The 21,588-nt window shown below is 35.5% G+C and overlaps 6 protein-coding genes and 1 non-coding gene across 9 annotated transcripts; all 7 read right to left on the bottom strand.

Moving 5' to 3' along the window:
• Positions 1 to 126: 126 nt before the first annotated feature.
• On the bottom strand, positions 127 to 1,439 carry LOC106331991. Of its 2 annotated transcripts, none has more exons than XM_013770434.1 (5): positions 1,335 to 1,439; positions 1,133 to 1,226; positions 735 to 796; positions 570 to 628; positions 127 to 482 (listed from the first exon to the last, which is right to left on the bottom strand). In XM_013770434.1, exons 2-5 carry the CDS (start codon positions 1,210 to 1,212, stop codon positions 465 to 467), a joined length of 219 nt encoding a protein of 72 aa, XP_013625888.1. In that variant the 5' UTR covers positions 1,213 to 1,226; positions 1,335 to 1,439; the 3' UTR covers positions 127 to 464. The 2 variants fall into 2 exon arrangements, with proteins under 2 accessions (XP_013625888.1, XP_013625889.1); XM_013770435.1 differs by having other exon boundaries at positions 1,330 to 1,429.
• A 302-nt stretch (positions 1,440 to 1,741) lies between these two features.
• Positions 1,742 to 3,625, bottom strand: LOC106331973 (protein trichome birefringence-like 3). The gene is made up of 5 exons (XM_013770416.1): positions 3,433 to 3,625; positions 3,108 to 3,348; positions 2,847 to 3,018; positions 2,367 to 2,725; positions 1,742 to 2,166 (listed from the first exon to the last, which is right to left on the bottom strand). Exons 1-5 carry the CDS (start codon positions 3,623 to 3,625, stop codon positions 1,833 to 1,835), a joined length of 1,299 nt encoding a protein of 432 aa, XP_013625870.1. The 3' UTR covers positions 1,742 to 1,832.
• A 1,019-nt stretch (positions 3,626 to 4,644) lies between these two features.
• TRNAA-AGC lies at positions 4,645 to 4,717 on the bottom strand. Its single transcript has one exon. It is a non-coding gene; the product is annotated as a tRNA-Ala (tRNA).
• A 1,331-nt stretch (positions 4,718 to 6,048) lies between these two features.
• Positions 6,049 to 7,983, bottom strand: LOC106332854 (trihelix transcription factor GT-3a-like). Its single transcript, XM_013771347.1, has 2 exons — positions 7,562 to 7,983; positions 6,049 to 6,805 (listed from the first exon to the last, which is right to left on the bottom strand). Exons 1-2 carry the CDS (start codon positions 7,880 to 7,882, stop codon positions 6,167 to 6,169), a joined length of 960 nt encoding a protein of 319 aa, XP_013626801.1. The 5' UTR covers positions 7,883 to 7,983; the 3' UTR covers positions 6,049 to 6,166.
• A 4,523-nt stretch (positions 7,984 to 12,506) lies between these two features.
• LOC106336166 (pyridoxal 5'-phosphate synthase subunit PDX1.3-like) lies at positions 12,507 to 13,759 on the bottom strand. Its single transcript, XM_013774914.1, has one exon. The coding sequence runs from the start codon at positions 13,665 to 13,667 to the stop codon at positions 12,738 to 12,740; it is 930 nt and encodes a 309-aa protein (XP_013630368.1). The 5' UTR covers positions 13,668 to 13,759; the 3' UTR covers positions 12,507 to 12,737.
• Positions 13,760 to 16,405: 2,646 nt separating this feature from the next.
• LOC106327960 (vesicle transport protein GOT1B-like) lies at positions 16,406 to 18,430 on the bottom strand. Of its 2 annotated transcripts, none has more exons than XM_013766294.1 (8): positions 18,330 to 18,430; positions 18,180 to 18,241; positions 17,790 to 17,867; positions 17,523 to 17,614; positions 17,350 to 17,430; positions 17,181 to 17,278; positions 17,021 to 17,102; positions 16,406 to 16,674 (listed from the first exon to the last, which is right to left on the bottom strand). In XM_013766294.1, the coding sequence occupies exons 3-8, from the start codon at positions 17,818 to 17,820 to the stop codon at positions 16,636 to 16,638; spliced, it is 423 nt and encodes a 140-aa protein (XP_013621748.1). In that variant the 5' UTR covers positions 17,821 to 17,867; positions 18,180 to 18,241; positions 18,330 to 18,430; the 3' UTR covers positions 16,406 to 16,635. The 2 variants fall into 2 exon arrangements, with proteins under 2 accessions (XP_013621748.1, XP_013621749.1); XM_013766295.1 differs by having other exon boundaries at positions 17,790 to 17,856; positions 18,330 to 18,382.
• Positions 17,063 to 21,328, bottom strand: LOC106327959. Its single transcript, XM_013766293.1, has 16 exons — positions 20,923 to 21,328; positions 20,743 to 20,849; positions 20,546 to 20,671; positions 20,365 to 20,458; positions 20,090 to 20,164; positions 19,906 to 19,988; positions 19,557 to 19,703; positions 19,384 to 19,456; positions 18,977 to 19,286; positions 18,330 to 18,889; positions 18,180 to 18,241; positions 17,790 to 17,867; positions 17,523 to 17,614; positions 17,350 to 17,430; positions 17,181 to 17,278; positions 17,063 to 17,102 (listed from the first exon to the last, which is right to left on the bottom strand). Exons 1-10 carry the CDS (start codon positions 21,167 to 21,169, stop codon positions 18,814 to 18,816), a joined length of 1,338 nt encoding a protein of 445 aa, XP_013621747.1. The 5' UTR covers positions 21,170 to 21,328; the 3' UTR covers positions 17,063 to 17,102; positions 17,181 to 17,278; positions 17,350 to 17,430; positions 17,523 to 17,614; positions 17,790 to 17,867; positions 18,180 to 18,241; positions 18,330 to 18,813.
• Between the last annotated feature and the right edge of the window lie 260 nt (positions 21,329 to 21,588).

The raw sequence follows: 21,588 nt of genomic DNA, 5'->3' as shown, positions 1-21,588 counted from the left end.
CTCTTTCCTTAAATCTCCTTACTTTTCATTTTCATCACGTCTTATGGTCTGGTAACTTTCACCGACTTGTAAGATAACAAATCATATATATCTAACAAGCATTTATTTCATTAAGACAACTACACGTAAAGTTGGGAATTCCCTTCAAATCGAGACCATAATTACACGTTTAAAACGCACAAAACATGAAGAATCTAAGCAACGGAGACACTTCGAATGAATAGAGAATAAGAAGCAAAGACTTCACATATTTTCACAAAGCAAAGTAACTCCACTCCGGCCGAATGTGTTTTTTTGAAGAAAAAGAAGAGAAAAAGCTCAAAAGATCGTGTTTTAACCCACAAGCTTATTACATTCAAGCATTCTTTTTTTTTTATATATATAGACATAATAGACCTTCCCCCCACCCCCTCACTATTTGAGCTTGATCCATGTAATACCCCTCGCTTCGAAAGACTGAATTATCACGGCTTCTTGAAAGTCTGAAAAGTAACAACAGTCATTTAGTTATAAACAGTCTCCTTCAAAAACACAAAGTGATGAAAGTTCTTAAGGGAAAAAAAACTCACATCAGAGTTTTTGGAAAGTTCCTCCATATGCTGAGCCACTTTCTCCTTGCTCTCTGCAGCTGCAAAAAAAAAAAAAAAGCAAATTCCAAAAGTTGACAAGATTGTCAACACGAGGGAGGGAGTAAACATATATAAATTCTTGAGGAGGTAAAGTTTAGGACAAACCCATTTTAGAGATGTTCTCAATTCTTTTAGAGGTCCTCACAGCAAATCTTTGGAAAGCATGGCTACCAAAATTCACAAAATATTGTTAACAAGCCAGATATACAATCAATTTTGTGAAACAATTAAAGATCCACTGAGAATTCCAAATGATCAGATCAAACAAACCGGGTAAGCTGTGTTAAGATTCAATGCCATATCAAAGATCAGAAACAAGCCTACAAAATCATCACCAGTAGAAAACTAAAAGATGCATCAGCATCACGCAATCAAATGCTTATTATAATAATAATAATCCAATCAGCCAGAGAATGAAGCTTTTTGTATCATAAATTATTATCCAATCAAAAAGATAAATGAAATGATGAATCTAGAATACCCAAAAGATCGAAAGTGCGTACCTGTTAGACAAACCATTAACAATGAGCTCGTTCGCAACGTATGAAATCACTCTCCCAATAAAGTTTCCTCCTCCCGCCATTATCTCTCACTTTCCTATCACAACAGATCCCAAACAATTACCCCCCCAATTTACAAACCCTAGAACCAAAAATTCGATCCATCAACTCAACAAATCTAGGTTCCTTGTAATTAATACCTCACCTGATGCAGACGACGAACGAAGATTGGGCAAGTTTCGAACCCAAAGGATATTATTCTCTAATTTTACAGGTTCCACATTTCTCAATTGTATATATATATATCAATCAACTCGAGAACCTCCTCTTGATGGCGATGACTTGTCCCCTTTAGGGTTACCATCGGACGGTCACAAAACTCTCTAATTTAATCTAACGATCTATATTTACAAATGGCCCCTCAATATCTATGACCGGGCTTTTCTATTTAAGCCCATCTTTTCTGGCCCATAACTTCATCTATATGGGCTGACTACATCTTGGCCCATTTGTTAATTGGTTTTAAATGATGCAATCCAATTCATTTACCAGGTTACAATCACATTCACACATATATTCAAAAAACAAAATATGCTGATGACAACACAAGAGTGGGAGAGGACTTGGGTTTTCCCGTTTCATCCATCCTTAGTACGTACGTGTACATGCATGTTTCCTAGCTTTTTTTTTTTTTTATCTTTTTTTACAAATGAGCCAATAGGATACGATTCCACGTATCGGGCAATCCAGGGAGGCACCAATGTATGCAATCAGCGTTACCCATTGGATCAGCTCTCTGCTCAGCCGTTAGCACCTTTCCCCCTGTCTCCGTGTAGACCGATGTGTGTGCGTCGATGCGGTACTCCGAGAGCTGCGTGATGTTAATGACAGTCACGTGCGTGGCCATGTGCTTCACCACGCTTGACACCACTTTCATCATCTGCTTGTTCGACCCTGTTCCCCAAAACCTCTTATCTTTTACTGGCTCTGTCTCGTTGAAACACTTCGTCCCGTTTGGCTTCCCCCAATCCGCACTTCTGCACGTTTTACACAATACTCTAGATAATAACTATACAGGCTCGTTTTGATTGTTTTATGTGTGCTAACTAAGATCGTTCTTTGCATGTATATATATATATATATGGAACCATGCGTTTGCATTACGCATTTACGTTTATAATTTATACTAACCGGCCGTAACAAATCAATAAATCCAAAAACTAGATGTTTTTCTTACCTAGTATGAGTAGGGGACATGGTAGTGAAGAAGACTTTGGTCTTGTTAGAGTCAACGGTAGAGTCAACCCAATTAGCCCATGTCTTGAGCCCTAACCTGTAAGCCACTGGTGTGTCTAATGCCTCCGCACCTCTCTCTCCATTTCCAAATGAACCCCACAAAGCTTTCATTCTGAGTCCACTCATCCACCAAACATATGTGTTGAAAACTAGAATATCAGCTCCTTCCCAATACTTTGATCGATCTTCCACTGAATCCACTTTTACTACCCTCTTCTTCATATCCAAAATCACAGGCAAATCCGTGTTCGATTCCACGATAAACGGTGCCCAGTAAAACTCTATACTCGCATTGTATTCCTATAAAACAACAACAAACAAATGAGGAGAAAATTACAAAACATAAGCTTCGCTTGCAACACAAGGTACAGTGAAACCTCACCTAACAAATGTTTGAGCAAGTTACAATCTTTAATCATACCTTTGCTTTGAAGACAAAGTATTTTTTGCTACGCTTCATTGATTTTTCTCCTTCGGGTATTATTGATTCCACCAAACACACGAACGACTCCCATTGACTTCGTTGCAAAGAATCTCCGACAAAAAGCAATCTTTTTCCTCTGAGTTTGTTCATTGCTAACTTCGGATTAAATCTGTTTCAAGACAGAAAAAAATTAGAGATTTTGACTTCAAACCGTGAATAGACATAGTAGGCTTCTGAGTATAGATAAGATATAGTAACCGTGGGATAGTGCAGTCATCAGGCTGCCATTCCCACCGAAGATAATCAGTTTCTGGTCTTCCGTTTTTCATGCAAGAGAATTGACGGTCGATGTATGGACATGATTCATCCGTGTAGAGTGGCTCCGCTGAGCTATTGTAAACCCATTTCCCTGCTGCAACATTACACTCTTCTGGATCGAATTCGAACCTGTCGTCCAGAACATCCATCTTTTCTGATCTCTCCTCTCGAACTTTCTCCTCTGAAATATTACTTGCGTCACAAGAGAGGAAAAAAATACAAAAATAAGGCAAAAACAGAGTTTTGAGATTCGGTGTCCTCTTACTAGGTTTCGAGCTGATGTTTTTCCTCGGACAAGACTTTGACCTGAGGAAATTTGAAGAGGAGGAAGACATCAAGCTGATTCTTTCGGTGTATAAGAGAACAAAGAACATAAAACCACATAGAACAAGAACGATGATTGATAGAGGAATCTTGGTTCCACCCAGTGCTCCTCTGTTAGGTGTCAAGAAGCCCATAGTGGCGAATCTGGTAATTAATTTCTGCGGAAATTAGAGAGAAAGGTGTTTATGGAGTGTTTGGTTTTTATTTGGAAAATTAAGGATTGAGTAGGAGTGAAGCTAAAGGCATATTTGGATGTGTTGCTTCCATCTTTTCCCATTCTAACAAAGATGTGGTTAGGGAGGTTAAGGTTTGACATGATTGGGTTTTATCTATTGATTAAGATATGTAAACGTGAAATGCACATTGTCATTCATTAGATCAAATTTTGTTTGGCTAAATCCTTGATATGTCTTCCTTTTAACCGTAAAATAGAAGAAATGGCGATTTTGAATAAATTTTCATTACTTTTTTTAATAAAACCATCGTGATAAATTTCATAAAATCATTAATTATTATTTTTTTGCGAACAGTCATTTTTTTTTTTTAATCATTCATTGCTTTAAGCAGTTGAAAATGTAAATTACATCAAAATAGGTGTTGCGTAAATTCTTTTATACCTAGAACTTTGGTGTCAAGCTTAAACATTATATATAACAAACATAGAGTGACTTACTTGACACACATGGAAGTTATATAAGCGAATATTAATTTGATAAGAAGGGTTAATTAAATCACTAATCGAATTTATTCTTCAAAGACGTTTAAAGTTAAGGAACAAATAGTTGATGAATTGTTATCTTGGCCCTCAACATCAGATTGAACCGAGAAATATATATATATATATACATATATATATATATATATACACATATATATATTCATTTTGTCAATGGCACATGAAAACCAAATAAACATACACCAGCAATATAGTTGGTGTTGCTTACAAAACCAAATAGCTCCTTTTAGTTTTTTTCAGTTTGATGATAATTAAATCAATTATTAAAGGCAACACAAAAATCATTAGGCTTCTACTTTCGCAATTAATAATGCATATAGTGGGAAATATTGCAACATACTTTTCGTCAGTAGTCTTTGTTTGATTGTTTCATTTATAGAATGAAGACAAAAATTAGAAATGAAGGCGTTAATAAAATGGAGATGCGGGGTATCGATCCCCGTACCTCTCGCATGCTAAGCGAGCGCTCTACCATCTGAGCTACATCCCCATTGCTTGAAAAATAGAAATTGTGTTTTATCATTCAAATGTTATGTGTGAGCTAGTTGCCTTAAGGCTATACAAGTCGAGTTTGATGTTTATGATGACAAACCAATGTATGTGTTTGTGATAGTCAAACAACGTTACGCGTTAGTTTTCTTTAGAGGCGGTCGAATATATCGAAGAGTATTCTCATTCTGCCGCGATTAAATACTTTTATGGAACAGTCAAATCCTATGCGCGAATTTGACATTCAAGACTTTTCATGCTCTCACTTTATTAGGATAACTCATCTCCATAAACAGCCGAATCAGTTCTCTTCTAAAATTTGTAGAGCCCCGTAGCTTTGGAATATTTAACGGTGCAAATTGTGGTCTCTCCTTCTACGTACGTTACTTCTTTGACTTTTTATTGTATTTCTGTGATTTTTTGTTCGAGTTTCACATAATCACATGTAAAATTCATTAACAACTTCCCATTCTAATTTATTTAAACTTCGAATTATGAATATATGATTTAGTCGACCAACTTATTTTTATTTACTAAAAGTTAATTAAAAATGCAAAAGTGCACTGGTGACCTTTGAGGGTCTACTCCACGTTTCTATCAAGTTGTATTGACGCAGCGGATGAGCCTTGTTTATATGAATATGATATCTTTATTATAAATGTATTACGAAATTACAGTAGTGTGAACGCCATGTGACACGGTTTCAAGTTTTTAACTGTGTTGCGATCTGTTTGGTAGCTGTCTGTTGCAAGAGAAGAAAGAAATAATACAATAATAAAAAACTACTAGAGAAAAAAAAACGTTATATATATGAGGGTTAAAATACACAGATAACGCGGTGAAGTAATAATGTGTGACAAATGCGAGTTTAGAATTTTATAACAAGGCGGACTTTTACTTATTTTTTGTTTAACGACTGATTATTTAATAACCATGGAACACTATTATTAGCAGATAAAAGTAGCTAAAAATAGTAAACCAATTTGCTTTTGGACACTTTGGATATGCTCGTTTTACTCGTTCTATTATAGGTCCAAGATTTTCAAATTTCCTCTTATTTTGAGGTTAGTTACCACTAAATGCATCAGAAGTACTATTTTCAAAAGCTCACTTTTGTACAACAACTGATTTAAAAACACATTTTTGAAGGTAACTGATTTAAAAACTCATAGATTATGAACCTAAAAACCCAAAAAAAAAACCCTGGAATTTAAAGCATTCTACGAGAGCATACTAGAAAATTGAGGATCAAACCAGCAAGTAAAAAAAAACTGCCCCACCTTTCGAGATTTACTTTCATACCATACCGTGATTGAAAATTTGATTTGTGGTTTTCAACTTTAAATTATTCATATACTAAATAAAACAAACATTAATAAAATGAGATTTAAGTTACTAAAGAACTAGCTACGTGATCCCATGCTTAAATCAAATAGCTAGAAAACAATATTTAAAAGCCTTGATAATGATCATCATTGTGATCTCTATTAAGCTTATTAAGCAAAGCATCAATGAGTGTATCTCTCTTCCGACCCCTAGCTTCTTCTCTCAACCGTCTCTCATCCTCTCTCTCCATCCACCTCTTCTCCGCAGCAGCTCTCTCCTCCTCTAGATCAGCCATTCTCCTCCGCCATTCGTTCTCTCTCTTCTCCCTCTCTCTCTCCTTCATCTCCCATGCATCTATCCATTCTTTCTCCATCTTCACCGTTTGCCTCAGAAAGTCCTCCAATATTTCTTTAAATGTACTACCCGCGGTTTCAGCTTTGGTACTACCTGTAAATATACCTTTTCCTTTTTTCACACGTTTTCTTGGATCAGTAGAAGTACTAGTAGTAATCACTTCTGCCTTTTTCTTGTCTGTCTCGATGAAAGACAATAGTTCCTCGTTGATGTCTTGATTTGGCTCCTCAACTTGATCTTCTTCCTCTTCGTCAGATGAAAACTGATGGTGTTTTCTCTTCGAAGAAGTGCTTCCTTCTGTGGCCTCTGACCACAAATTTCTTTGCATTCTTGCTGTGAAAATCGATTGGATCTCGCTGTAGAATGGGAACTGCTGCCTAATAGCTTCTGGTTCAGTCGTTTCACACGCCTGTCCCATACATATTCAATATGTTATATACTAGTACATACACACAAAATATATGTTTCTCATGAATGTAAACATGTGACACTATTATTGTATGCTATATACCCGTTCCTAGCCAAGTGACCAAGTAGCTTAACTCGAATTAGTAATCTCGTATAAATTAACATGTTCATCTATTACTTTTATTATTGACTTGTACTTAACGTGTGATGTATATATGCAGACATATTCAACTATCACGTGATTAGTAAAGGAACGCTTCTTAATAAGGTCATGCATCCGTTGTAGAAAACGGTAATTGATTTTCTTTTTTTTGTGGAATTTTGTGAACACGAGATATAACTTACGTACAGTTACCATGTCAAATATTAGTATGACAATAAAAAGAGAGATATTATTGTATAAGGGATCAAAATGTGAACATAATGCTGCATCATGAAATGCAGCAAAAAACGCGTTACTTGTTAATATAAATGGCATGGTAATTAATATTCTAAACAACCTAAGACATTAGGTTAAACTCATAAATTGATGTATATGTAATATCTTTCATCTATACATACACTATATATTGATTAGGTTTCCAATATGCATACTAGTCAATCTTACCACAGATGAAATAATCAAATAATACATATATACACATAATCATAATTTTAGAATGATGGAACATGGCTTATCATAGAAAAACATTAATGAGTGTATATATAAAAAGAGAATATAGAGAGAAACATAAAAAGATAGATAGTTGAAGGTGACCTTGTATCTAGTGACGAGGTTCTTCCACTTGCTCTTACACTGTTCTGCGCTTCGGGCAAAACCCTTGTCGGCCATTTTAGCGGCGACGACTTCCCAAAGTAGCTTATTACGTTTGGTCTCCATGAAAGTCTGATCGAGATCTTCTCTTATACCCAAAAGCTCCTTTGTCTCCTCTATGCTCCACTGAGGGATTCTCTCACCTCCTCCGCCACTGGAATCCATCGCAGCCGTCGTACTCTGCGGCGGTAGAGGGAGCTGTTGCTGTTGGATCAAGTGGTAAAGTTCATGGTCGTGATGATGGAAAGGGTTACGTCGGTCCATTATTTGGGATCGAAGTCTTTGTGACGTATGGAGAATGAAATACTTTTTGTGGGTTCTTTATAAATGAAGAAGGGGTTCTTTGGAAAAATAGGAGAAGAAGATAGAGAGGAAGGAGAGAAAGCGAGATTTTAATATAATCTATAAGGTGGGTGTGAAAAGAAGGTGTGAAATCGTCGAGAGACAATTGAAGTATAGTATTTTGTTTTTTTCTCTCTAATTTATATCTAATATATAAGATTTTAAATAATTGAAATACTATAGAAATACAATTATTTTGTTGAATAAACTACGAATACTAATACTTTAGATTAAGATATAATTGATGCTAGGTTTAATTAAAGCAGCTAACTAAAGAAAACCATATTTTCTTCTTAATTGAAGATTTTTTTTTTTTGCTTCATCTTTTTCTTTCGATTTTTCGTTTACCGAGAGCATTTTTATCCAAGAATACTAATTCTTTTTAGCACGTGAGTTTCGCGTATGCCCTACTTTTTTTTAAGAAACCAGTTACCAAAACTACCAAATAGTAATCGGTCCTTAAAGGTTTTTTACACTGTTTACGTGCCCCACTGACATGTGACGATCCGCGATTGGTTCGTTTTTAACTTTTTTTTTTTTTTTTTACTTTTTTTTTCTAAATTAGAAAAGGTAAAAAAAAAAATACCCCAAATGGGATTTCTGGGATAACCATGCTCAGAGGCGGCAATTCAACGGTCTCATGTTTATTTATTATCACAAATAAATCTAATCTTTATATATTACTGCGTTACTATTTCGTCACGCTTACGAGTAGCACCTGATTTTAAATTATTTTTTATTATTTTTCTCAAACCTCAAAATAAATAATCATTATGACCTTTATGGTCAATTGACGGACTAGATTTCCCCTTGTCCATAGTTTTGGTAATGTTCCTTCTATATAAGTTTGATTATATATCAAAATAATCACGAAGTACTAAATTATTGGTTGACAGAAAATATGCAATGACGTACTGGATGTATCAGTGCATGCATGCTTCTAGAATTAGACCAGTGCTTGCTGGAAAATATATCATCCACACACAAAAAAGTGTCATTACTAGCTAGAGCGAGAGATCAAATATAAACCAACAGTTACACGAGGTTTTTTATTGTTCTTACAAATTAAGTTAGAAGACAACAGACATCTAAAGTTCCTTTCAATATAAGAAAGTAGGTAGCTGACAATAAAAGTTCATTAAAATATAATACCTGATTATAGTTACTGAATATATAAGAATAATTAACCAGCTAACAATTTTATCGATATTTAAGTTCTATCATGATAAAAAAGAATACCGTACTTTATATTTTAAACATTGTAACATGCTTATTTAGTTTCTCGCCGATGTACAAAACAAGACCAGCCCTTTGGCATCTGGGTCAGTTGACCCATGTGGATTTTATAATTGTAAAATTGTTTTACTTGTATTTAAGAAAAAAACTGTGAAAATATTGCAAAAAAGCTTATTAACCCTTGTAAAATATGTAAATTCTGAGTTTGACTCTCCTAAAAAGTTAGGCTAGCTCCCCCGGTGGCTGTATATGTAATATGCATCTTTGCTATTTTCTGGATCCAGTGTGCATTTCTATATAACTTGGTATGAATTATACAGCTGTCAGATTCCCCCAAAACATGCTAGTACATCTTAAAGCCGCGTGAGTGCATATGATACAAAATGATAGAAATGGAAGTATTAATGGGACAAATTAAGATATATTAACAGTGAATCAATAAGCTATCTAAAGATTATGTGTGGACCTGAAGATGGTTTTGTGTATAAAAGATGTTTGAAGTAAAAAGAAAAATAAATTGCACACGAGAAAAGGGTAATAATATAGGAGTTGATTACACTAAGGGACACTTTTTTTATTTTATATTACACCTAGAGACATTTCTTACATGTGACATTTTGTTGTGGGCCAGCGACAGATTGTAGACAATTTTGCCTTCAATGGAAACGACACTTGTAGATGAGTGATTTGTGGACGAGTGATGCGTGGTTGGGTGATTTGTGGACAGGTGATGTGTGGATGAGTGATGAGTAATGTGTGGACATGTGGATGTTACTGTGTTTATAGTAGATAACGTGGATAAACTCTTTGTTTTGATTCTATAAAACTATACAACAATACGTGAACATGGACTCATGTTACTAAAATTATACCATAAACGTGGACACAAACTATTTTATCTCCAACACAAGAACTTGGCTTCTTTGATAAATTATCTGCAATTAAACTTCAATCAAGATGAGAAAGAGATGATATTGTGAGTATGAGCGGAGAGAAAAATCGAAGAATCGTTTACTTTCTGAGAGTAATAGATTTTGCATGTCAGAGATTTCCGATCTAAAGAATTTGCGCTTTGTTATGATGTGGATATATGTAAATTTGATTAGAGTTTAATTTAGATCCCGTGATTATGAATGGAATCGAAAGCATATTGTCCATGTCCACAACTAATTTATAATTTTGTTCAGATGTCCATCTCCACAGCTAATTTATAATTCTCTTATCCACGCTTTGGTGTGCACGTCCACATTTAATTTTGTTTACACATTAATATATATAATAAATATATAAAAATGGATCTTAAAAACTAGAGAATTTTATATATAGTTTATTATGACAATTATTTTTGTTTAATATATTTTAGAACTTGAGATAAAAGTAAATAAAAACATAAAGTAGAATAAGAAAAATAATAAAATAAAATAAGAAGAAAAGAGAGATTATCTTTATTTTAGGGTAAGTGTCTTTTTGACAAAAAAAATTGTGTCTCAAATGATAAATGTATTCTAGTGTAATTTGAACATTAAAAAGTGCTTCTAGATATAAAAAAATTGATAATATAGTCGGCGAAGTGGTCCACTTGTTACCGTGTTGAAAACTAAGCAAATATTTTACATGACTTCGTTCCCACCTGTCATCACACGTGGACTCACACGTTATATACTTTGCAATACCGTCGGCTGAGATTATAGTTTTCTAATGAGAAACAAAATGAGAAATTAAGCACAAAGGATATTGAATAATCAAATTGTTTACTCATATAGAATAGTTAACTACGTGGTCTATTGTTATATTCCACGTGTAAACGCCCACCATATAGTTGCTGACGTGGCTTTTCTAGAGTTCCGGCTTTAGATTTGATCATTTGCCTTTTTATAGATTTTTCTTCTCATGTATATCCACTCATTACCAATTCACAAGTCACTCATTCATATTTTTTTTTGTGTCTATGATAAGTATTTTTTTTACTGAAATGTGGCTATTTTTGTTTAGATGGAAGGGGCAAATAGTTTATAGCCAAAGGTTAAGATATTATTACACCAAAAAAAAAAAGTTGTAGTTATTAAAACTCATCTACGTAAATGTAATATACTTTTTAGCAGAAAAAGGAAAGAGAAGCATGGGTTAGTCTCTAATTCGTTGACAAAGTAAGAAACAACAACAATTATTCTCTGTCAACATCTCCACTGCATGAGGGTTGAACAGGTATTTATACAAAAAAGATTAAGAGGGAATTAAGCAGGAGAGAGAGTCAAAAAATTAGGTGGTGAGAAAAATGCAAGCGATTGAAATAACAACCTCTCTACGAGCTCCTTTTAACTGCCATGATTAATCATTTTGACTTTAGTCTTAGACAATTTTACCGAAACTTAGTACTATTCTCGTATTTATGGTACTAAAAGTCTCTTTGACTCAAAATATTACGCACATTGCCGATCCAAATTGTTCACTCCGCTCTTTTTTTTTGTTCACTACCTTCAACTTATATTTGAATAGTGGTATAATAGCCCAAATATCAAAGTTGTAACTAAGCCCACATTAACTGAGCTTCAATTATAGGCCTGATTGCTGGATCGGACCTGTTACCGTAAAACATTTTGGGAGCCTCAACACAAACATGAAAGAACTAAAATCCACCAATTATATTAATGCCCACTGCTTTGATGGCAACGTGAAGCATTGATGCACAAATCATGAATCTCCCTCTACTCTTACTCTCTACTAAAACGTGTGTAAGTGTACAATCTGTCCATCTTTCTAGCCATAGACCATATTTCTTCCGTTTCATATTGAGTGCCGTTTTAGAAAAAAAAAATTTGTTACAAAATAAATTTTGTTTTCGGTTTTCAATGCAAAATTTATTAATTTTTATTTTGTTATTTGTTTTTTTATTGGTTGAAATATGGTTATGTGTATAGATAATTGTGTTTTTATATAGAAAACATGCAAAATTAAGTGTTTTTTTAATCCGTGTGCACAAGTAAACGACGCTTGATAGAGAGAATTATCTTCCTCTGTTAGTGGCTGGGACCACACAATGAGATACCAACTTTAGAGGCCATGTGAATCTAATCCACAAACACTTGTTTGAAACAGCTCAGTATGAGGTAGATTTCATTTCCCCAAAAAAATCAAGCAAAACAAGTTTCACTCTTTTATGTAATTAACCTGATACTGAGATGGTGCCCCCGTGTCTAATACACCTAATGGCATAATTTCCATAAGCTGAACAACAGGTTCAGCCATAATCTCAACATCAATGGACTCTGAAGAACATTTCAATCATCGAAATTCACAGATGAAGAGAGAATAGTAGATTATTATTCTTATTATAACTGATGACAACTTGTTCTTGCAAGTGGAAGAAATCGATAACATTCAGAAAGAAAAAAAAACACTAATCAAAAGATATATAAGGCAAACACAAAAGGATACAACAAACTATCAAATATCATTTTTTCTTTTCTTTTTTTGAGATTACTGCAAGCAAAAATGGTCTGAAACCATTTCGGTCTGAAATTTTAACCTTTTGTTTGGTTTCTCACTCGGAGCGGTTAGCAAACCTCTCAACCTTGTCATCGTTGAGATTGATCCCAACCATGGCTTCTCCAAGCCCACAGCTAACCTCCACAAGCATCTCCGGGTCACTGTAATGAGTCACCGCCTGAACAATCGCACGCGCCCGACGAGCTGGGTCACCGCTCTTGAAGATACCAGAACCCACGAAGACACCGTCGCATCCAAGCTGCATCATGAGAGCCGCATCCGCCGGAGTAGCGACTCCACCGGCGGCGAACTGAACGACGGGAAGACGGCCAAGCTGTTTGGTCTGCATCACGAGATCGTAAGGAGCGGCTAGCTTCTTGGCGAAAGTGAAGACCTCGTCGTCATCCATGTTCCTTAAAACCCTGATGTCACCCATAACAGACCTCACGTGCCTAACGGCCTCCACAATGTTCCCAGTCCCAGCCTCGCCTTTCGTCCTAATCATCGCCGCGCCTTCGCGGATCCTCCTCAGAGCCTCCCCGAGGTTCCGGCAGCCGCAGACGAAAGGGATCCGGAAGTTATGCTTGTTGATGTGGTTGTCTTCGTCGGCGAGAGTCAGGACCTCGCTCTCGTCGATGTAATCGATTCCGATCGCTTCGAGGATCTGCGCCTCCACGAAATGACCGATCCTGGCCTTCGCCATCACCGGAATCGTAACGGCCTGCTTGATGTCCTTAATCATCTGTGGATCGCTCATCCGAGCGACGCCTCCCTGAGCGCGAATATCGGCGGGGACTCGCTCCAAAGCCATGACGGCGCAAGCACCGGCTTCCTCCGCGATGCGAGCTTGCTCGGCGTTGACGACATCCATGATAACACCGCCGCGGAGCATCTGCGCCAGACCGACCTTAACGGAGAAGGGAGATTTCTTCGCCTCCGTTATCGCACCGTTACCGTAAACCGCCACGACGCTTGTTCCTTCCATTATCGGAATCAGAGAGAGAGAGAGAGAGAGAATAATAATTAAGTTTTGTGGAGAAATGGGAAGAATATTTATTTATGGCCCATCCTCGCCTATCTTGGATATCGCCTTTATAGTGAGAGTCTGTGGCGGTGTGTAATAAACGCTAAAAACAATTACTATATTTTCTTTTATTTCATTATTATTAAAAGAATATTATAGTAATGCATTTTCTATGGGATTAGTGGGACTGGCTCTCATCGGACGGCCTATATTAAGAACACGCGATTTGGACTTTTGAGGTTAACACACATGTTAAGTGGGCTTAAAACCATTGCACTGTTAATAATCGAATATGTAACGCAATCAAACACATCTTAAAGAGTTCTAAACCAAATATTAATCATCGTTTTATAGTTTCAAAGAGTACGTACACCTTTTCTTTTACAAAACTTTATTTTAACTTCTTAATTATACAAAAAAAAATTCCTTATTAATTGCGTATTTATTTATGGAAAAAATCGTCTGACACCAAGAAATGTAACTGGACCTCGTAGAATCCACGACTGTCGCTCTAGTCCCCATTAATTGTTGCCTAAAAGACAAATAGAAAACAAAAAAGTTGGCAGAAAATTAATTTCATGCTTTCAAAATTTATGGAAAGCATCTTTTTCATCAATTATAACATCTTTAAATTTCTTTATTTGGACAATTAATAGCCAATCGTTATTGAGCAATTGGGGCTATGACAGATATTTATACTTAATACTACAATTTATTTTATGGTTTCTAAACAAATGTTATTTAAAATACTAAAAATTCATTTAAAATATCTGAAAATAGAAGTTTATGATGATAAAAATAAATAAATAGGCGGCTGAGGATGAAAAGAAAGGCCTGCCTCATATTTGAAATCAATAGATTTTTCAACTCAGTCCCCGGCGGCCCAACAATTCTAACTTGGTCTTTGACTACTTGACTTCGATCTTTATTGATTGCATAAAGTCCAAGAGCATACTCTATTGAGTAGACTACTCGGATTTAAAAAAAAAATGATGTTCCTTCCTTTAATTGAATTCAACCGGGCTAATGGAAACAAGCATAGAAAGATCGTACGCTTAGGTGCACTGAGATTTTGTATATTAACCACTCATTAAGTGTATGTTGGTTTGCGAACTAAACCAGAGATTGAACCGTGCACTCGTACTTAGTTTGTTTTAATAAAATAGACATATAAATTATTCACAATACAAAAATGTAATGGTTCACAAATATGCATTCATACGGGTGTTGTTTCGATTTTTAATATATAATATTTATGATTAATTATGTGAAATTTGTTGATTTCTCGTATTACGGTTGAATACAAAACCAATCAAAATAATATTTATAAAACATATGTCAATTTATATTTTTTTAACTATAATAACCATTTTGATGTATTTATTTATAAGTTAAAACATCAATTATTATGTTTATGTATATGATACATATATATTTCCAATATTAAATGTATTTATGCTTTAATAAGATAAATAGATATATCTCTAAATTTTTTATATGCGAAATAAATTTCACTTCTATGTTTATTATCAAGAAAATATTAAATTGAAATTTATTTGTAGTATTCGTATAGTTCAAATATATAGGTGTGAATTATATTAATTGTCACACTATTTAACATATATATGAAAAATAATTTTATATGCTTTAATAAAAATATTTATAGTTTATATTTTTGTATGTGAAGTGAAATAATAATATGCATGAATATATAACATTTAAAAATTATAGTCACATTTTGAATAATTTTGTTTAGCTTAATTGTAAAATTTGGTTAAAGAACAATCCAATTAGAGAAATCATAATTTTGGTATGTTTGGTTAGAGAAGAATCTAACCAAATAAATGTTTGGTGGTTAATTAATTAATTCGATAAGTTTGGATAGAAAATAATCTAACAATTTATTTGTGGTTAATTAATTAATAATTATTAATTCAATGGTATAAATGGTAATTATTAAGATGAAAGAAGGATTATTTCTTAAAAAATATTTCAATTTTAATAATATAGATATCTATCATAGTAAAAAAAATATTAATATAATCAGATTTTGTATATTATCATTAGAATTTTTCAGTTTTCTTGTTATTGCTACACAACATTTTATAACTTGATGAAATTGAGAAATATTTGGTTTGTTTGAATGCTAGATTTTAGGAATATTGTTAATACATATATAAATATATTAGTTATAATAAATCTATATTTATGGCGTATTATTTTTAAAAGTGTATGTTGCACTTTATGACAATTTTTTAATATACTTATTGTTATGATATTTAAATTTCATCAATAAGAATATATCAAAATATAAAATGGTTGATTGAACAACTAATTCTTATGTTTAGTAGATATATTTTGAAATAGTAAAACTATCTTATATTAAACATTTTTATAAAGTTATATGGTCGCTAATCTAATACTAACATATATTGAACCAGTTAGTAAACCAGTATTGATTAATAATGATTGTCTCCAGATAGTGGGGGTTGATTAATGTCCCAAATTATGATGTATATAATTGATTACTTTATATGTGTTTTGTTAATACATGGTTAAATGATAAATGTAATAATATGATTCAATATTAGATATGCTTTGGAATAAATTAGGCGTAATTAAATAGTTAGTTTAAGGGTTAGTTTATATTTGTAAGTATAGATGTGGTGGGAGACTTTGTTATGTATGCAATCAAAAAATTAAAAAAGAACTTGAACCAAAACACGATTACAATCCAGCATTAAGTCACTGAGTTAGTCTTTTAAAAGTACAAAGCTTCAAGTTGCTCCACGCTATTTGCTTTCTCCTACGGGTTTACGTTTCTACAGAAGTTGTGGACAAGCATACAAACCTCTCCTTCCAAAATATTTCAATCGTTTGTTCTGCTGCATCTCTAGCTCAGTGAATTATCACTCAACTTGGTCGGGGACTAGACGGGCACACGCTTGCCCCGGTACTTGTCAAAGAACTGTCCATCATACAAAAAAAAGAAGCCAATCAACCACATTATTCAATAATAAGCAGAATATGCAACCAGTTAATAAGTTGAAGTGGATGGAAAGTAAGAAAACACTAGGCCTAGAAAATTAAGATCATCAGAAACAAATTATATGAGTTGAGATGAGATTTATGCATCATTCTCACAAAGCAAGAGAAGCTCAAATGTACGCATTGTTTATCCTATTGGTAACATTAGAGAGTAACAGTATGTTTTATCCTTGAGGACGAAGAGTTTCATTGCCCACATGGTCAGACTTCTAGAGAAAAATCCGAATAGGTTATCATTTACAGTGAATTTTGAATGGGACACATACCGATCTTATATAAGGTTGCTGAATGATCCAACCGAGAATGGGTATCTTTTGTGCGAAAACTGCCAAGGTTGGCCAGAAGCCACTGAAACAGAAAACACCGTTACTAACGGTCTATGGTTCCACATGCAGAACAGAACAAGTAAGAAAGAAGTAAACGGACCTGAAGAGAACAAAAAAGCCATAGGTCTCCAACATCATTCCCAGAATAGGCCATCCAATGACTACAAAGAAGAAGCCGGCCCCAAAAGATATTGTTCCCTGAGTGGAAACAAGTATGTAAACACTCCAGAGATAGATACTAAGAGAAAAAAATAGAAATCAAAACGGACCTTATAGTTTTGACGCTTGGTGAAAAACTGCATGGTAGACTTGAGGCCAATGGTAAGACTAACCCCAGAGATGAAAAGAATCTGGAAGAAGAGCCAGAAAAGAAACTGAACAATTCTGACAAGAAGCAAGAATAGGAGTCAAATCAAAATGATAGTTTGGAGGAGGTACTTACATTTCCCATGGCAAGTAAGCCCTTATCAAAGACAAAGACTACTCCCAAAAAGGAGAAAAAGACGCCAAAAGCTGTCAGCCCTAATCCAATTTCTGTTTCAAAGCACATAGCAAGAGATTATCAACAGTAAAGTCGAGAGAAACTGAGAAAAAAAAAGGGCTTCTCTCTCTAACAGTAACAACGTGACATATCAATGCTCCACTCGCTCGGGGAGCAAAAGATTACCCTATGAAACTAAGTAACAACTAACAAGCAAGGATTACATACTTTTGCGGTCATTCATTTCGAAAGACATCATGGTTGGTTCCAGGAATCAGCTCTGCTTCTACCTGCCCTGCCCTCTCACTGCCACATGTGAAAAAGTGAGTGTTTACAAATGACTTCACCATGACTGACTGTGATGTGATACACATACATACAGGAGCCCAAACGAAAAAGTTTTGGAGAGAATATATTCAATATTTGGAAACATTATATGGATTAGAGATACCACCAGTGGAATCAAACGTGTAACCCTAACATAGGGTGATTATACAATACAATCGAAACTGATGCATACCAAAACAATAGACACCGAACGAACGAACGAACGAGTGAAGAGATTCAACGATACTCTAATCAGAAGAAAGGGAGGAGGGAGGATGGGTCGTAGCTTACAGATCTAGAATTAGAAGGCGGAGAATATCTAGCACGCACGCAGGCTTCCTCGAAGACGAGATCTAGAAAAACACATGAGGCGAATTTGAAGTCAGGATTAACAGATCATTTTAGCAGAAACTATGATGGACAGTAGAGAGAGAATGAAACCTGCGCGATCTGGAGACGAATTGGCTAGCGGAAGGAAGCTCAGAGAAGAAGAAGAAGAAAGGGGTCTCGATGATTTGTTCTTTGTTTCCGGAATGCAAAATTCAGGACGTAAATAATAATGAAATAGAACAATGAGATTATGTGTCCGCTCCATTCATCATCTGACACGTGCCACTCTTCTGTATATCATTATAATTAAATTGCATTTTAACAAAGCCCAAATGTAAATCTGTATGCAGGCGGCTGTGATAAACAAACCAGTTAACCTGTATGTGATAAACAACCAAACCGAAATGTTATCATATACACAGACCCAATAAAACCAACCATCATCTTGGGTCTTTCTCTATCCCCTTTCCACACTCTTTTACCTCTATACAAATATGGAACTGCGAGTAAAAACAACAACAACAAAAAAGAAAAAAAACATCACACAACCTGCGCACTGTGTGTTAATTTGATTCCCTCTGGACTTTTGATTTGGTTAGACGTTGAAGATCTTCTTCACCTTCCTGATCTTCCTACGACATACCGGGCAGAATCCCGATGTTTCCGCTATCCTGCATTTTTCAAGAGCATTAAGCCACATTAATGATTAAACTATCCCATCTGATATGAAACCAAACAAAATAACACCAATTTAGTACCGTGTCCCGCATTGGAAGCAAGCAACGCAGTGTCCACAAGAGAGGAAGAAACAGTCTCTAGGCGCATCAAAGCAAATCGCACACAGATATCTTGTACTGCTCTGGCCATCACCCTGTGCACCTTCTAGTTCCTCAGTGCTTGTCAAGATTGAGCTGTATGACGAGCACCAGCTCGAATTATCATCGTCTTTTCCAGGAATCAGAGGAGCTACATCATCATTTTCATCCGCTGTTTCCTCGTTTTCAGACACTGCTTGTTGTCTTTTATTGAAGACACTAGATAAAATCAACAAGAGTGCTGTCACTACAACTGCAACAATAGTCCAAGGGAACAAAAACCAAAAGTTTATGATAAATCCCAACGACAAGATCCGTTTATACGACTCATGTAACAAAAAAGACATTACCCATGCAAACTATGTAAGCAATCCACCTTGGCTCGTACGAGAGCTTTGCACAGAACTCATTCTTTGAGTTGTTCTGAACAACAACAACAAGAAGAGATTGTTGGATTCTGAATCATGTGATATATCTTCTAAAAGGGAGAATGAAAAAGCAAGACAAGATATGGGTAGCATACCAGCTTTGGACCTGGTGAGGTTAGTACAGCAGCATTAGTTCCAAATAATGGAACACTTAAAGTGCACTTGTCGTTAGGAAACGTGCAATGGTAATAAGCATTGATAGTATCATACAATACTCCCTCAACTTGAATGTCTATCGTAGCCTGAAAATCGCAGATATGGTGTGAGAGTGATATGTATAATATTAATCAGAGGCAAACAAAAAAAAGAGCTACCTGAGATTTAAAAAAAAAACGATGACAGTAAACCACAAGTAACCGAGGTTTCTATTTCAAAGGAAAGCAATTCACATTGTATAAGAGAGAAGTTGTAGCATATATCATCATAAGCTGCTTCAGCTATTACCTTGACTTCATTCAGGTATACGTTGCCTACTGCAATGTAATAACTCGACGACTTAGTTATGTCCTGCTCAATGAAACCACTATCTGCCAAATATAAATTAAGGTAAAGTGTGAGTGACCTCGTACAGGAGTACTCAGAATAAAAAAAAAAACAATCATGTTTAAAACCTCGGTCACTAACTAACCAGAGATGAGATGCCATGATAATGTAGTGTCTGGACGCGTAGGGTCTTGCACCCACTCGGAGAGCCCGTCCACACCTTAAATTACAAAAGCATAAAATAACTAAGTACATCATGCTGTTTTGAGAACTTTTCTCAATGAATCCCAAAACATCATCAAACTCAAAGATTTCACCAATATACTCTTGTAATGTATTTAAGTAAGCACCAGAAGAAATATAGGAGCATTTTATCCACAAGATAAAATGAATACAAAGAGGATTCTCTACCAAAAGTACCTTGGGCTATGACAAGATAGAGGGAAGAGGGCAGAGACTCAACATTGTAAGAAACTTTAACGCGTGACCCCTTGTTCAGATACTGTATCCAATACTGAATTAAAATAGCAAAAACAAAAATGCATCAGACACCAGTTCCATAGATGAGAAAGATAAAAGGGCGAGCAGGAAGAGAAGTAACCTTGTAAGAATCATTAGGAACAGCTAAATAGTGGACTTCAGACCAATTGGCCAGAACATGGAGCTGCGGGGGTTGGTTAAATCCGTACAGCATCAAACCGGATCCCTTATTCCCTAATTCTTCCACCTTGAGAAAACAGGATATCAGAAAATTAAACAATGGTGGATCCTAAATGCAAAAGAGGGTAGAGAACGTACAATGACAGTTTGGACGAAAAGCGAAGTTGGCTTAATGAGGAAGGAGGAGTTTGGTCCCAACCATACGTTCGTAGTTCCGTAAAGCCCCAAAATCAAAGTCATCGATACTGAGCAGAAGATGAACAATAAAAAAAACATTCACAGACAAGGGAAAGTTAATTGGAAAATTCAATATCTCACCGAAGACACAGAAGGTAGCGACGACGACAACGCAAGACCAAGGATCTTCCGGAGAAGTAGTCGAGGTATTCCTCGGGTTCTCCGAGGCAACGATGCTCCCATGGCGGTAATCATACTCGGAGCGGTTCCACGGAGGTCGATCACGATGGTCAAAACCGGTATCTTGGCCGTGTTCAAAACGGATATAACCGGTTTCTTCGCGGGCCACAGGCGGAGAAGAAGAGGAAGAAGAATCGGGGAGCGACATCTATAGCGATTGGGGGAAGAAAAATGATTTGAAACAAGTTTAAAACCCCTAAGAGCAGGTTTGGGGTTGATGATCTTAAGGACCCTGAGATTTGAACGATGGGTCGGCTTCCCTTCTCTTTCTTCATCGTCACGTTGAACGGTAGATTGACAATTTCTTTTCTTCTTTTTCTTTTTTTTTTTTTTAAATCTAAAATATCCTCTAATTAAATCCAAATTATGGTCGGTTCGGACAGGCTGGTCTGGTCTGGTCTCGACCCGTCCTTGAAGTTAAACTATCCGCATCCCTTTTTACATCACTTTTGTTGAGGAGGCCACAAAGCATTTATCTTAATGAAATGTTTAAAATCTGGCCCAATTGAGCCCACTTATTTATTTACAAGAATGCCATCACCGAAGACAATTTATACATTGGACTCC

The sequence above is a fragment of the Brassica oleracea genome, chromosome C3 (assembly GCF_000695525.1).
Source record: "Brassica oleracea var. oleracea cultivar TO1000 chromosome C3, BOL, whole genome shotgun sequence".
NCBI classification, from domain to species: Eukaryota; Viridiplantae; Streptophyta; class Magnoliopsida; order Brassicales; family Brassicaceae; genus Brassica; species Brassica oleracea.
This window is presented reverse-complemented; position numbering and strand designations above follow the sequence as displayed.